This window comes from Camponotus vicinus, unplaced genomic scaffold, assembly GCF_025532165.1.
Source record: "Camponotus vicinus isolate PSW18456_S1 unplaced genomic scaffold, iyCamVici1.0 SCAF_10, whole genome shotgun sequence".
NCBI classification, from domain to species: domain Eukaryota; kingdom Metazoa; phylum Arthropoda; class Insecta; order Hymenoptera; family Formicidae; genus Camponotus; species Camponotus vicinus.
In genome coordinates this window covers 17,684,007-17,699,105 of record NW_028141946.1, presented here as the reverse complement: position 1 = coordinate 17,699,105, position 15,099 = coordinate 17,684,007, and the positions used below count along the sequence as shown (strand labels likewise).

At 40.1% G+C, this 15,099-nt stretch overlaps 3 protein-coding genes across 11 annotated transcripts in view; 2 read left to right on the top strand and 1 right to left on the bottom strand.

Annotated features, from left to right (window-relative positions):
• The first annotated feature begins 35 nt into the window (after nucleotides 1-35).
• Nucleotides 36-4,384, top strand: Parp1 (Poly-(ADP-ribose) polymerase). Its single transcript, XM_083079618.1, has 5 exons — nucleotides 36-421; nucleotides 895-1,036; nucleotides 1,123-1,661; nucleotides 1,801-2,006; nucleotides 2,118-4,384. The coding sequence occupies exons 1-5, from the start codon at nucleotides 308-310 to the stop codon at nucleotides 4,063-4,065; spliced, it is 2,949 nt and encodes a 982-aa protein (XP_082935744.1). The 5' UTR covers nucleotides 36-307; the 3' UTR covers nucleotides 4,066-4,384.
• Nucleotides 4,385-4,863: 479 nt separating this feature from the next.
• LOC145960274 (uncharacterized) lies at nucleotides 4,864-8,059 on the top strand. Of its 4 annotated transcripts, none has more exons than XM_083079611.1 (6): nucleotides 4,864-4,935; nucleotides 5,073-5,132; nucleotides 5,280-5,507; nucleotides 5,598-5,696; nucleotides 7,269-7,557; nucleotides 7,790-8,059. In XM_083079611.1, exons 3-6 carry the CDS (start codon nucleotides 5,400-5,402, stop codon nucleotides 7,984-7,986), a joined length of 693 nt encoding a protein of 230 aa, XP_082935737.1. In that variant the 5' UTR covers nucleotides 4,864-4,935; nucleotides 5,073-5,132; nucleotides 5,280-5,399; the 3' UTR covers nucleotides 7,987-8,059. The 4 variants fall into 4 exon arrangements, with proteins under 4 accessions (XP_082935737.1, XP_082935740.1, XP_082935738.1 ...); XM_083079614.1 differs by having other exon boundaries at nucleotides 4,876-4,935; nucleotides 5,376-5,507; XM_083079612.1 differs by having other exon boundaries at nucleotides 4,895-4,912.
• Nucleotides 6,951-15,099, bottom strand: part of Zip (myosin heavy chain 10) — a 38,378-nt gene continuing 30,229 nt past the window's right edge. For 3 of the 6 annotated variants that reach the window (XM_083079594.1, XM_083079596.1, XM_083079595.1), the window contains 3 exons: nucleotides 13,735-15,071; nucleotides 10,081-13,616; nucleotides 6,951-8,661 (listed from right to left, as the gene is read on the bottom strand). In XM_083079594.1, coding sequence (XP_082935720.1) covers nucleotides 8,532-8,661; nucleotides 10,081-13,616; nucleotides 13,735-15,071 — 5,003 coding nt within the window. In that variant the 3' untranslated portion in view covers nucleotides 6,951-8,531. The other 3 variants (XR_014435316.1, XM_083079597.1, XM_083079598.1) reach the window with 3 other exon arrangements.

Sequence of the window (15,099 nt, the reverse complement as noted above, 5' to 3'; positions counted from 1 at the left end):
TGCGTTGCCTTTTCTCATCTTTTAGCATCCTCCGACGACTCGATCTGCGATCTGTCAAATTCAAGAGCAGAGGCCAATCGCACTCCATTGTTACTTCGAGCTAGTTTAATCGCCCGTAGAGGTTGGTAGAGACAGGAAGAGAGGGGCATTTGGACTATTTTGGCGCCACTATACAATCGCCGACCGCCAAAAGCCGGTTACTGCGCGAAGCCTACCTACCGTTACCTTGATCGAGCGTGACCGGTTTCAGGACACTGCGTATTATTCCTTTTGCAAATCGCATTTCCGAGGCGGAGGACCCACGAAAATGGACGACGACCTGCCGTATCGGGCGGAGTATGCGAAAAGCGACCGCTCCAAGTGTCAATCCTGCAAGCAGCCCATCAGCAAACAGAGCTTGAGAATCGCCGCTATTGTTCAGGTATCGAGACTCCCTCGGCCGAGAAGTAGGCGGACACGAGGACCTGGTGCCTTGCCTCGCTAGAATTTTCATGTCCTTGCTAATATTATTGGGCGATGACACTTGCAAGGCACAATATGCCTATAGATTTGAATCGTCCACCATTAGGCCATTGATCTTGTCTGATGATAACGTGCCTAATGATGTCATTCAATAACAACATTGTCGTGTGACATAACACATAGCAGCGATAATGTTAAGTTATTCTGCTTTTGTTTGCTTGTTTTTGCAGGATATCGCTTTTACAGATGATAAAATTATTCCCCTTTCTTTACAACAATGTGCAATTAATATTCCAATTCTTTGTTGCTTCAAGTTGGTTTTCAACAATTTTGTAAAATGAATACAATATGGATACATTTCTCGCAAATATATATTTTATCGAAGAAAGCAAATCCAATATATTACTGTAGAAATATCGTCTACATTTTTAGAGCCCTGTCCATGATGGAACAATACCCAGGTGGTATCATTTCAAATGCTTCTTTGAAAAACAAAGACCAAAGTCTACTGCCGATATAGCTTGCTTTGATGAAATTCGTCATGAAGATCAGGAAGAAATTCAGAAAAAAATTGGTTGGTATATTTTACATTTGAAGCAAAATCTATAATTTTATAGTTTACTTTGTCATCTTACCACTCTACTGTATTTTTTCACGTAGAAGAATCTGTTAATGCACCTCCGGTGTCTGGAAAAGGCAGAAAAAGAACAAAAGGTGGCGGTAGTAGCGGATCTGGCGATTTCCGAGTAGAATATGCCAAGTCTAATAAATCTACTTGTAAGGGATGCGATGAAAAGATAATAAAGGGTGAAACAAGAATATCAAAGAAGGATTACGAGACTGCCGAGGCTAGGAGGTTTGGTGGTTTAGATAGATGGCATCACGTGGAGTGTTTTGCGAAACTAAGAGCAGATTTGGGATATTATGGGAGTGGAGATGAACTTCCAGGTGTCAAAGAGCTTTCAAAAGAAGATAGGAACAGTCTCAAAGCTGCGCTGCCAAAAATGACTCAAGGTGAGATGCCACCACCTCCTAAAAAGATTAAGGAAGAACTGGAAGATGCAGAGGACGCAAAATTGATGAAAAAGCAAAATGAAGAACTGTACGCTATTAAAGATCAAATATCACATCTTGAAAAAAATAAATTGGTTGCATTGTTGGAAAAAAATCATCAGGAGATTCCTACAGGCACCTCAAATGTAAGTACTTGTGATATATATTTCATCATTGTGTTACTCAAGAAATATTTGGCAAGTTTGAGTTATATATTGCACAAGATATTGTGTTTATTTATTGTTATATCAGATACTTGTTTTATCAATCAAATTTTATCCCTAGATCTTGAGTCTTTTATCTGACATACTGTACTTTGGAGCTCTAGAACCCTGTCCAAAATGCAAAGGACAACTTATATATAACTCTGGTATGGGTTATAAATGCACTGGTAATGTAACAGAATGGACTAAATGCACCTATGTTACTCAAGATCCGAAAAGAAAAAAGTGTGAAATACCAAGCGACATGAAGAAAGAATTTCCAATTAAGTAAGTCTTTTCTTATTAGCAGATGATATTGTAAATCTTTTCTGTTTTTTCATTAAAATATTGAGAAATGTGATAAAATTATGGTTTATAATGTTTTTAATCTGTTTATAGATCATACAAATCCAAGGTGAAAAAACGAGTGTTTAAGATAACAGCACCGTCCTCATCGAGTTCTGTTAAGGAAGAAGTAGATGGACCAAAAATACAAGCAAAACCACGTCCTTTGAAGAATATGCAGTTTGTTATACTGGGTCGTACGCAAAAGGATAAGGAAGAATTGAAGAAGGAAATTTTATTGTTGGGTGGTACTATTACTACAAAGATTCATGAAGATTTGGCTGCTGTAATTTCGAATCAGAATGAACTGGAAAAAATGAATAAAAGAATGGAAGACGTTCAAGCATGTGATATTCAAGTAATAACGGAAGATTTCATAGAAGAAGCAAAAGAATACACAGATGCTCCAATTATGCTTTTAAAGAAGAAAACCATCTCTAGTTGGGGTGGCGATATAAATGCTAGACTTTCTAACGTCGTTGCAAAATCTAATGCTTCCAAGAGTAAAAGTAGGTTTGAAAAATCGAGTTCTGGCAAGGTGAAGGTAAAAGTAAAAGGCGGTGGAGCTGTTGATCCTGACAGTGGCTTGGAAAACTGTGCGCATATCTACCAAAAGGGCAAAGATAAATACACTGCGACATTGGGTCTGACAGATATACAATCCAAGAAGAATAGTTATTACAAATTGCAAATTTTGAAACATGACAAATTCGAAAGGTATCATTTGTTTAGAAGTTGGGGCCGGATTGGTACTACGATTGGCGGTAACAAATTGGAAGAATTGTCTTTGGAAGAATGTATAGAGCAGTTTGAGTCGTTATACGAGGAAAAGACTGGTAATCTGTGGAAGAATAGGCAGCACTTTGTTAAGATGCCAAATTTGATGTATCCGATCGACATAGATCATGGAGATGAAGAAATTGCTTCTTTGGATTCGGATATCAAGAGTAATTTAGCGAAACCGATTCAGGATCTCATGCGCCTTATTTTTGATGTAGCTGAAATGAAGAAAGTTATGTTGGAGTTTGAGATAGACATGGATAAGATGCCGCTTGGGAAATTGTCAAAGAAACAGATTGAGAAAGCTTACGCAGTTCTAACAGAATTGCAAGAGATATTGAAAAAGAGTAATATAGACCATACCACACTGATCGATGCTTCCAATAGATTTTACACGCTGATCCCTCACAATTTTGGTATTTCCGGGCCGAAAATTCTCGAGACATCGGAGGAGATCAAAAATAAATGCGACATGCTGGACGCGTTGCTGGAGATGGAGATCGCGTACAATCTTTTGCGTGATACGACTGACGGAAAGCAGAATCCACTCGATAGTCATTACAAGCAGCTCAAGACGGATATCGAGATAGTGGATAAGTCGAGCGAAGAATTCAAGATGATTGACAAATACGTCCAAAACACTCACGCAGCTACTCATACGCAATACAAGCTCGAGATCGAGGAAGTATTCGTCGTTAAGAGACAAGGGGAGGAACAGAGGTTCAAGCCCTTCAAGAAACTGCCGAATCGAAAGTTGCTCTGGCACGGATCCAGGACTACGAATTTCGCAGGAATATTGTCCCAAGGTTTGCGTATCGCGCCACCGGAAGCACCCGTTACCGGTTACATGTTCGGTAAAGGTATATACTTTGCCGATATGGTGTCCAAGTCTGCAAATTACTGCTGCACGCATAGCCAAAGTCCGACCGGTTTGCTGCTGCTCTGCGAAGTCGCCCTGGGCAATATGCACGAGAGATATAAGGCGGATTACATCGAGAAGTTGCCGAAAGGTAAACATTCCACCCTAGGTCGTGGTCAAACGGAGCCTGATCCTAAAGATGCTTATAAACTTGACGATGGCGTTGAAGTGCCCTATGGAATGGGAGTACCTGCAGCTCACAATAAGAAATCAGATTTATTATACAATGAATATATCGTTTACGACGTGGCTCAAGTAAAAGTGCGTTATTTGATAAGAATGAACTTCAAATACAAATATTAAAATATGTACTCTACAAGGATGCATTATCTTAATACGTTTGAATTTAATGATACATTATTTTTGGGATTACATGCTTTCATTTATGTTTTTAATTGCAAATCATTCTCGAGAAAAAAAATTTTTTTAAGTTTTGTTCCAGTGAGTTACGTTACCATGCGTTAGACTTATAACGTTATTTTATTTCAATGATATTTTTTTTTTAACTCAATGTACTCTTGTGTATTACTCAAACGTAATTTGTTCATTTATAGGGAATAGTCCGTACACGCTACCTCGAATATTAATTGTAAGATTATTCTCAATAAATGTTTCGCAGAAACGCTTTCTTTTTTATTATCCTCGTATGTTTTTTATTATCATATCAATCGCGTAATATGATTGTAAAATTATAAATGGTTTAATAAAATTATTTTATAAAAAAATATTTAATCAAACTTGCAACACGATTTTTTTAAATAATTTTTAAATATTTATCTAATCGAATTATTATAATGCATAATTATTTATTCTTCATTTATTTATCAATTTACTTTTTCTACCGCGTATTGTTTACATTTTTAAATTTTTTTACACTTGATTCGATTAGACGATTAATGGCCGCATTCAGCAGACTCAACAGTTGGGCAACATTACTAGATTTTCTGATGTAATTCGACGCTGATTGGTCGGACCTGAAAGTAGAAACCAATCATATTCGATTGCTACTCAGCGGTTGAGTCCGCTGAATGCGGCCAACTTCATTTCAAATGCAACAAGTGCATCCATAATAAAAAAAACATAACTCAGGGCTGCCAACATATATTGTTACATGCGACACGCAATTGCAAACGTGTGAAAATCAGTTGATGTCAGTGACAGGCATAGACTTAGGTCCATATTCTGAATCCTCTTTTATTGATAAAAGTGCCTTTAAAAGTGACTTATAAGCCTTCTGATTGGCTGTAAGCCACTTTTAGAGGCACTTTTATCGTTAAAAGAGGATTCAGAATATGGACCTTATATAATAGACTGAGCGCTCTTACGGGCGAGCTGATGACAAGATCTGAAGGACAGCGCTAGTCAGTCCGGTATGTTTTCTCTCTCGCACATGTAGAGAGAACTCTCGTATTAGAAAGAGACATCATCTCGGACACTCTTGCTCTCTCTTTTTGTATGTAGTATTCAGCTCCTCTTACGGGGACGCTCAGTCTATCTATATAAGTCTATGATGACAGGTGACAGATAGTGACAAATCAATATCGTCTCCATCCGCAACGTTCGAAACGCAACGCGCTGAACTGTATTTCGCATTAAACGCAATTTATCATTAGAAATCTCAGTCATAACCTTCGAGGATGATGCAGCAAGAACCTACGGCGTACGACCTGGCGTATCGCGGCAGAACCGCTGCCGTCAAGATCCTGTTGAACGAGAACGAGAAGCTAAAGACGCAAACCGACAGCGTTCGTAATTATTGTCGAGCATCGCGCTATAATATTCCGTCTAGCACGTGACATTTTTAAGGTTATATCGCAATTTCTCTTCTTGCATAGAACGGTCGCATGTTGATACACTGGGCAGCGCTGGGCGGCCACGATGATCTCGTCAGGCACTTGCTGTCTCTCGACGTACCTGTGGATCCCGTGGACGATGTAAGAGATTATACCGTATATGTAAATATTTTGAGTCGCATTTTGAAACGCTCGATAAAAAAACCTATATATTAACTATATTTTGAAATTTTTCTTCTCTCTTCTCTCATTTTTTCTTTTCAAATGCCAAGTGTATATTTTCTTTTTAGCCTGAAGAATATAGTATAATGCAATTAAAATTTATACTTTCAATTTCTTGAAAATATAATTTCAATTTAATTGGAATTTTTATTTTCAATTTCTTGAAAATAAAAATTTCAAATAAATTCGAGTCGATGCAACGAATGCAACATGATGGATTTTTCGCTAAAAGGCGCAAATTTTTAATTAAAATTATACCGATTTAACATTTATAAGGAATGTAAATATAATAAATAATAAATGTAATATAAATGTAAATGTTAAATTGACTGATAATTTTAATTAAAAATTTGCATGACTCGGAAAAAATAAAAGTATTAAAGTTAGTTTAATATATTTGATCAAAATTATTACATGATTTTTCACCAAAGATTAAAATAAGATTGTTTAAATTTGTATAATTTTATCACCGTTTTTACACATGATTTTGTAAAAACTGCTATAAACAATTTAATGCAATAATTCCACTTTAGAAACTATACAATTTGTAGACAAATAATCCCTTCAAACATTTTTTAAAAATTATCACAATCTAATATTGTTCCATATCATTCTTCAAAGTTATTAAAATATTATTAATTAAAAATGATGATTGATTTACTTTTGTCTACAATTATATGGAACTGTGTAAAAACTTTTATTTTAAAATATATGAGATATAAAATATTAATATAATGTAATAATTCGCGGTTATTTATATTTAAACTAAAAAAGTTTATTTTCGTATTTGAAAACGTCAAGTGCTTTTAGGAAAAATTATATATAATTCTACATATCGTGCACTGTTTATCAAACTCTTACAAATAGATTGTACAATCATGTACATTTTCAAAAAAAATTCCAAAATATTTTTTATTAGCATTATATTTAATTATATTTAAATTTGAATTAATCGTAAACAGTCTATAAACCTTAAATCCTTAAATTATTACAAATATAAAAAAAGTTTTAATGTTTCAAAGATTTTAATTGAATAAGACAACGCGGTTTCATAAGCAAATTCCTACAACCTCAAGTCAATCTTGCAAGTCTATAGAGGAGAAGGATAGAGGATTAATCCACATAAAACATCTTTTCGAGAAACCTACGTCTAAAGAAAGATGGAGATCTTAATAATATATATACACACTTTATGGCATATAATTATATTATAATTTTTTCCATAGATCATTTATAAGAAAAAAAAACTTATAAGAAAATAAGTATAAAGCGAAAATACGTCTCTCCAAAATGCATCGCGCATTTATACATTCTGTTTTCCCTCTCTCTCTCTCTCTCTCTTTCTCTCATGCATAACGCAACGTAATCGCATAATCGTCGCGAGACTTTCATTCCGTTCGTTGCGTCCTCCTAATCCTGGCCAATCTCCTCGTACGAAATCAATCAGCATGTCGTTAATGACACTTGGTCGCGCGCCCAAATCTTTCGCAGACGAACATGACTCCCCTGATCCTGGCGTCGTCCGCCGGTCGCGAGAAGGTCGTCAACACGCTGCTGACCGAGGGGGCGAACGTGAACGCGATGACGGTCGACGGCCATTCGGCTTTACAATACGCCGCGTCCAAGAACTGGAAGTCCATCTGCATCGCGTTGCTCGACAAGGACGCCGACGTGAACATCGCGGATAAACGGGGCGCCACTCCGCTGCACAGATCCGCCTCGAAGGGCAACATCGCCATCGTGGAACTCCTCATAGAGCACGGGAAGAAATTGAATATAGGTAGCGGAAGTGTGTTACTGTGATACAGCTCTTCTCTCCCTCTTTCTCTCTCTCTCATTTTACAATATAGTAATATATAAAATATCAAATATAATCTATATATATATTTATATATAAATATTTTCGATTATAACTTAGAGAAGTACAAAGTTTCCTCGAAGTATCGACGAGACGATTTCATGCATTTTCGCTTTCACATGCCATTTCATTTATTTTTTTCTTTTTTTTTCAGATCAAAGAGACGCGTATGGTAACACGCCGTTGCATCTCGCTTGCGAGGAGAACCGCGTAGAAGAGGCAAAGCTGCTGGTGGCGCGCGGAGCGGACCTGACGATCACCAACAAGGAGCGCAAGACTCCGTTGGATCTCGCGAGTCCCGGTTTGGTCCGACAGCTCGAGGAAATCAAGCGAGAGGCCGCGTCGAAATAAAAAACGCGCTCCCATCTTTCCATTTTATTTAAGTTTCGTTTAAATAAGTCTCCAATAAATTCATCACGATCAAGTTTCCTTCTTCAAATTTATTGTATCCCTCTCTTCTCTCTCTCTCTCTCTCTCTCTCTTTCTTTCAAACACATGTACACTATCTCTTTCTTATATATACGTAAAATGCGGTCAACGTTTGCGTTCGTTCTATATAAAATGTATCAAAAGTCCTTCGTTCGATTAATCTTGTTATTTTTCACTGCTTCGCGCCCCTAGGCTCTTTCTCCTTAATCATCGGTTAATTAAATTCCCCCAAGGCAGGGGAAGATCGTTATTCCGTCGTGATTAATCTTAAGGCCGGAAACGCCACGGTAGAAACGACTTTTGATTTTAATCTCGTGGAATTAGTCCTCGTAATCGCGACGCGCCGACGTCAGCTTGACAGTAAGCGTGACGCGTGACGCCTTGAATCGAACAAAAAAGCCAACACCCTTTCTCGACGCACGTATATACATAATTCACAGAAGTTCGAGAGCACACTGGACCGATACTCAATTAACATTCTCCTCGCCGTCGATGCTCTCGTCCTGCGTCGTCGAGTCGTCGCCCGAGCCGCCGGTCTGCACGGAACCGCGTTTCAGCCTCGTAGAGCTCAGGCTTATCGGAGGACCACCGCCGCGCCTTCAAACAGATCGTTACATTGCATTAATTAGACACAATGTGTCTGGTCGTGAAGGGAGGACCTGTGCAATTAGAAAACATACACCATCGGTCAGTAGCTTAAAATGTACGTTAAGAATCTCTCCTGTGATTTAAATGGTTTAATTTCCTAGAAAATTATTTTATAACATTATTTTATAATCTTGAAAGAACTTACTTATAAATTAAATGTTACACATAATATTATGATTGATCCATATACAAAATATATAGAGAAAGTGATTCATAAATGCACCGTAATATTTCATCGAGTAAATGTATATAGATTAAGCAAAACTGAAAAATATTACTTTAATGTATATCGTATATATTTTCTGAATTGTGGAAGATTAAAGAATTTTAAATAATTCCAAATTTAAAAATCTAATCATTTAAATTAGGACATGTGTGTGTGTTGTCTCTATCTCTTATGCTATACATGGCATACATTATCCATCAATCTAGAAAAAATAATTTAAAAATATTCATACTCGACAAGAAAGTAAAGTCAAACATTTTCTTCCACAACTCAGAAACTATTACAATGTATGTTCAAATAAAATTTCTTGTACATTTACTCACTTGAGGATTGCCGTGCATTTATGAATCATCTTGTACATGTATAAATATACACAGTAATACAAGTCTCAAATTAAATGTAAAGAGAGTAAAGTAATAAAAAATTTATTGAGCAATTAGTGATGATTTATTCAAATTATATCTGAATAAATTTACATTTAAAATTCTCTTGTGCATGATACCTAATAATAAATATTTAATGAAGACTCTAAAAAATTCTTACACCATATTAAAAGAGCTGAGAGACTCTCTTTAAAAAGTTCATTTTTCAAACTATTGACCGATAGCGTATACCTCAAACCAAAAAAAGAAAGAAACACATTCACAAACAATTGCATTCAAAAAGATGCCGGAGGTGTAGTATGTCGTTATCACACAAGGTAGCAGTCCAAGTCGACGTTATTATTTTCAGGGTTAGCGGTTTCAAATGAACTAAAAGAGCTCGCTTAACTCACTGTAGCACACTGGGGAGACTAATGGGATTGTTTCCTAGCAAAAAACTCTCTCAGGTAGGATACCAATCGTTTTTTCTCTCTTGACACCTACACATGTCAGAAGTTGATCACTTCCTTCAAAGATAAAACACTACTTTAATACTGCCTCATTACGTTCGCCTAACGTTACAGATACGTATGGCCTAAAAAGCGTAACATAAAAGAATATATGTACATATATATGTATAAATATTGTATATGATCCAGAAGAATATCCTTTCGCTACTTAATATCCTACGAAAATTAAATTTTTCATCTTTCTTTCGCTATTTTAGAAATTTTCTTATCTCTTCCTGATTGTGCGTTTGAAAAACAGAAATAAAATCACCTGTATTTATTCTTGTACTGCGTCAATTCTCGATTGAGCTCCTCGTTCATTTCTATCAGGTCGTCCATTTCTCTTTGATTTTTCCGCTTCAGGGTCTTATGCCTACTAATCTCCTCTTCCGCCTCGTCCAATTGTCTCTTCAATGCCTTCATCCTGATATTGACCTTCTCCGCTTGTTCTTTATACTGATCAGAATTTCGTCTCTCATCCTCAAGCTGCAGACTCAATTCTTTCAATTTCTTCTCCAACTTGCGATTGATCTTTTGCTGGGCAAATCTCTCCTTGGCTTCGGTCTCGAGTTGTTCATCGAGATTATTGATTTTCGATTCCAGCTGCTGTATCGTAGCCTTGGTCTTGGCACGTTGTGCAGTTTCCAGCTCGGTCAACTTGACCTTGAGGTCTTTGTTTTGTCTCTCCAACAACATCTTGTGTGATTCCAACTTTTGCGTGGTAGATCGTTCGGTCGCCAAGTCCGTTGTCAGCTGTTCGATCGTAATCTGACCCTTCCTGGCGCGATCCATAACAATCTCGGCGTTTGATTGTTCCTCTTCCAATTCTTCCTCCAGAGTGGCAATTCTCGCCTCCAGTCTACGTTTCTCATCTAACATCAGAGTACCTTTGTTGGCATTGTTGTTGACCTCTTCTTGCAACTCGTCCCTCTCGTTCTCGGCGGTTCTTCTGGCGCGTTCGCTGCAGGCAAAGTCCTCGGTCAATTGCAACAAGTCAGCTTCTAAGCTTTTAACTTTCCTTTCAGTTTCCTTAGAAGCAGCCGCCAATTCGTCTCTGGCGGCCCTGGCCTCTTCCGTTTCTCTAGTGCAATCCTTGATCTGAGTCTGAAGTTTCTTCAGCTGCTTGAGCGCGTCCTCCTTCACCTTATTATGCATCTCCAGTTGTTGCTCGATATCCTTGTAATCCGCTTCCATTTTCTTACGCGCTGCAATGGCCGCGGCACGTTGTTTCCTCTCATCTTCAAGCTCCGCCTCAAGATCACGCAGCTGTTTTACCAATCCTCGACGTTTCTCCTCCGCCTGCTCCTCCTTGGTCTGGAGATCGCGCTCAAATTGTGTTCGCAATGCCTGCATGTTCACTTCTAATCGCAGCTTAGCGTCTTCAGTGAATTGTAACTCATCTTCCAACTCTTCCACCTGCGATTTTTGCTCTTGCAATTGCGACTCCAATGATCGTTTCGCTTTCTCTAATTCGTGAACATTTTTGTCAGCCGTACCTTGATTATTCACCAACTCATCCAACTCCGACTGCAGACCTCGACGGCCCCGTTCCAATTCCTCAACCTTCTCATTAAGTTCATCCAATTCCCGAGTCAACGATAACACTCTCGTCTCCTTTTCACGCGCTTCTCTCTCCGCGATGTCCCTTTGCTCCGCATACTGTTCGGATACAGCCTTCTCTTCAGCGAGCACCTTATCGAAATTCTTTTGTTTCTTCTCCAGCTCGAGTACCTTTGCTCGCTGCGCCTCCAACTCAATGATGCTGTCTTCCAGTTCCGCTTGAATCTTCTTCTTTGATTTATCCAGTTTATCATTGGCCGCCTGCAATTCCTCGACTTGTCGCTGAAGAGCTTCAATGTCTTTCGTGCAACGCTTTCTGGCCTCCTCGAGAGCAGCGGCCGCTTCTGCTTCCTCATCGGCGCGTTTCTTGGCCTCGGCGAGTTGTATATTCAAACTTAGCACTTGCTTATCCAAGGCACGTTTCGCTTCCTCTTCTTCTTCAAGCTGATCATGCAGGCTCTCCTTCTCACTTTCTAACGCGCGCAACTTTGAACTGAGAGCCAATTTCTGCCGGGTTTCTTCTTCCAATTGTTGTTGAAGTTCGGTAAATTGTGACTCGCAGGTGGCCGACGCTTTCAATGCTGCAGATGCTTTCAGTTCGGCAGTTTCTAGTTGTTGCATCACGCTCTCTGCCTCTTGTTGTAACTTCGTCACTTTCTCGGAAAATTCTTGCTTGTTTCTCTCCACTTCGGCCAGTTTTGCATTTATTTCCGCCAATTGTTGCTCTGCTTGTTTACGACGTCGATCGGACTCTTGTCTGCTTGCGCTGACCGATCTCAATTCTGTCGCCAGATCAGCGTTCTCTGCTTCCAAGGAGCCTTTCGCTTTCTCCAAGGCTGCCTTCGTCTTTTTCAACGCGTCCATTTGTTCGTTCAAAACAGTCAATTCTTGCGTATGCTTGTGACGCATGTCGGCAAGCGTACCTTCATGCGACGAAGTCTCCTCCTCTAGATTCTTTTTCAATGTCGCAAGTTCTTGCTCTCGTTTGCTTCTCAACTCTTGTTGAGCCGCAGTAGTATCCAGAGAATCGAGTAATTCATTTTTCAACGCTTCAAGTTCTTCGTTCAAATCGCGCTTCTGTTTCTCGGCTTTACCTCTAGCGGCTTTCTCAGCTTCCAAATCTTCCTGAAGCTCGGCTAATTGTGATTCCAATTCCCTGAGAGCTTTCTGAGCTTGCGCCTTAGAAGCGCCTTCCTCGTCCATTTTCGCCATGACTTGATTGAGTTCTTCCTCGCGTTTGCCAAGTTGAAGCTGTAGCTCCTCAACATGCGATTTCCTCTCGGCCAATTGCTCCTTTAGATCCGAAACCTCAGTTTCGACCTTCCTCTTGGATCTATCTACCTCTTGACGTTGCTGATGATCCTTGAGAAGCCTTTCCTCGAGATCGGCGATTGTAGCTTCGTGTTTAGCTTTCAGTTTTGACAAATGCTTCGCTTTCTCCTCTTCTTCTGCCAGAGTCTGCGAGAGATCATTAGCGCGCTCCTCGAGAATTTTCTTCTCCTTTAACAACTTTTGATTGGTGTCATCCGACAAGGCAAGATCTTCCTCTAATTTCTTAATCTTTGCATCGCATTGGACCTTCTCCAATTGCAATTTTTGTCTGGCAGCTTCCTCTTCCTCCAGCTGCTCTTCCAAATCACTGATATTTAACTGCAGCTTTTTCTTCTCCTGAGTCAACGCGGCGCTTCTCTCTTCTTCTTCCTCGATACGCGCTTCCAAATCGTGCAAAATTTCCTCAAGTTCCTGCTTTCTTGCGGCCAGCCGAGCCCTCATTTCTTCAGCTTCCGCACAGAGCTCGACCTCCGCCTGCAGTTGCTCAGCCAGCATAGTTTTCTCTTCAATCGCCTGCTGATACTTACGTTCATACTCTTGAGCCGAGTGTAGCTGTAACTCCAGCTTATCGCGAACTTGCTTCAGCTCATCCTCTTTCTGCGTAAGCTTCTCCTCTTGCTTAGTGACCTCCAACAGTGGCTTCACCTTGGTATACAGCCGCCACCATTGCCAATTACGCAGTTTTAAGTAGGCCGCGCAGTTTCTCTGAATAATGCGAATTGCGTTAAGCTGCTGCAGACGCTTCTGATAATTACGCCTAGCCAAAAAACCGCGACAGAAAGCTTGGAAATTGACGATTATATCCGTGATCTTGTAGTCTCTTTCTTCCTCCAAGTGTGCCAACACTCCGGCGCGGAAAAAGATTTTGGATTGTCCAACACGATAAAGGTTTGGATCCAACTCCAATGCTTGAATCTATAGTAAAAAAAAATAGTTTACGATATACATTTTAACGATATTTAATTTTCATCCTTATTCTTATTATTGAGACATGTAAATATAAATCGAAATCTGTGGATATAAAATCACTTACCATCTTTTCGCAAGCTTTCTTCCCATCCATGAATCCTTTGGGAATAGCATTCGGAGTGAGTAGTTCGTAGCGTTGTCTAAATTCTTGGAACGGAATTCTGTTGGGAAAACCTTGCCGGCAGATGCGGATACCCTCCAACACTCCATTGCAACGTAGTTGATCTAGCACGAGCGGCGCATCAATTTTACCGGCTCTCTTCTCGTGATTCGGAATTATACACCTAACAAAGTTCGGATTCGTATTTCGCAGTGTCACCATCAGCTTGGCCAACTGTTCTTTGTACAATTGCGAGACCGTTCTAAACATGCCCTTTCTCGTTCTCGCGCCAAACTGCGTGTCCGTGAGTGCCTGCTGTGCCATACCCACGATCTCGGCGTCCTTCCAAATGTGACACACAAACGGATCCTGCGAGGCTTGTAAGAGACTGACAACGTTCTCGTTCAAAGGGTCCATGTTTTTCATCAGCCACTTGGCGGCGGAATAGTCCACCTTGCCGGCGTAATGAATGATCGCAAAGTCGGCCACGCCGCGGAAATCAGTCTTTATGAACTTTGGGTGGACACTATGAGCGCCAACCAGCTTTTCCACAAATGTCTTGTCCGTGGCTTTGGGGAACCAACATTCCTCGTCCAAAAGCGCCATAATACCCATCGGTTTGTCGATCAGATCGATCGTTGGCTGCAGATCCAATCCGAAATCTATAAACTTCCACTCGATCCCTTCGCGCTGATACTCCTCCTGCTCCAGAATGAACATTGTGTGATTGAACAACTGTTGCAGCTTCTCGTTCGTGTAATTGATGCACAACTGCTCGAAGGAGTTCAACTCGAATATCTCGAAACCGGCCATATCCAGTATACCAATAAAACTGGCACCCTGTCGCTTCGTCCTATCCAGAGATCTGTTGATCCTGTTCACCAGCCAACGGAACATCCTCTCGTAGCAGGCCTTCGAGATCGCTTCTACAGCAAACTCCACTTGCTCCTTTGTCTGCGCCTTCGTCACAAAATCACGGCCAACCTTGATGCGCGGCTTCAGGAAGGCCTTCGTCATCTCGGTAACGCTCAAACCCAACAGATGCGAGATTTTCTGTGCCACCGTGTTGTCGGGCAACGTCGCCTGATCGGAATTCCGCTCCTGACGAAACTGCATCGAGCCAAACAACATCACGGCGGAAACGATACGGAAGATGGAGGAAAAGTCCTCGTTGGTCATGCCCATGATGTGCATCGACTTTACTGTGGAGAAGAACTCGGCGGAATCGTCGACACCTGGCACCGGTAGGGCCCCATTCGACAGGAAGGGATAGTGTTTCGGATCCTCCAATATAAATTCCTCTGAAAAAAAAATCAATCAATTAAATAA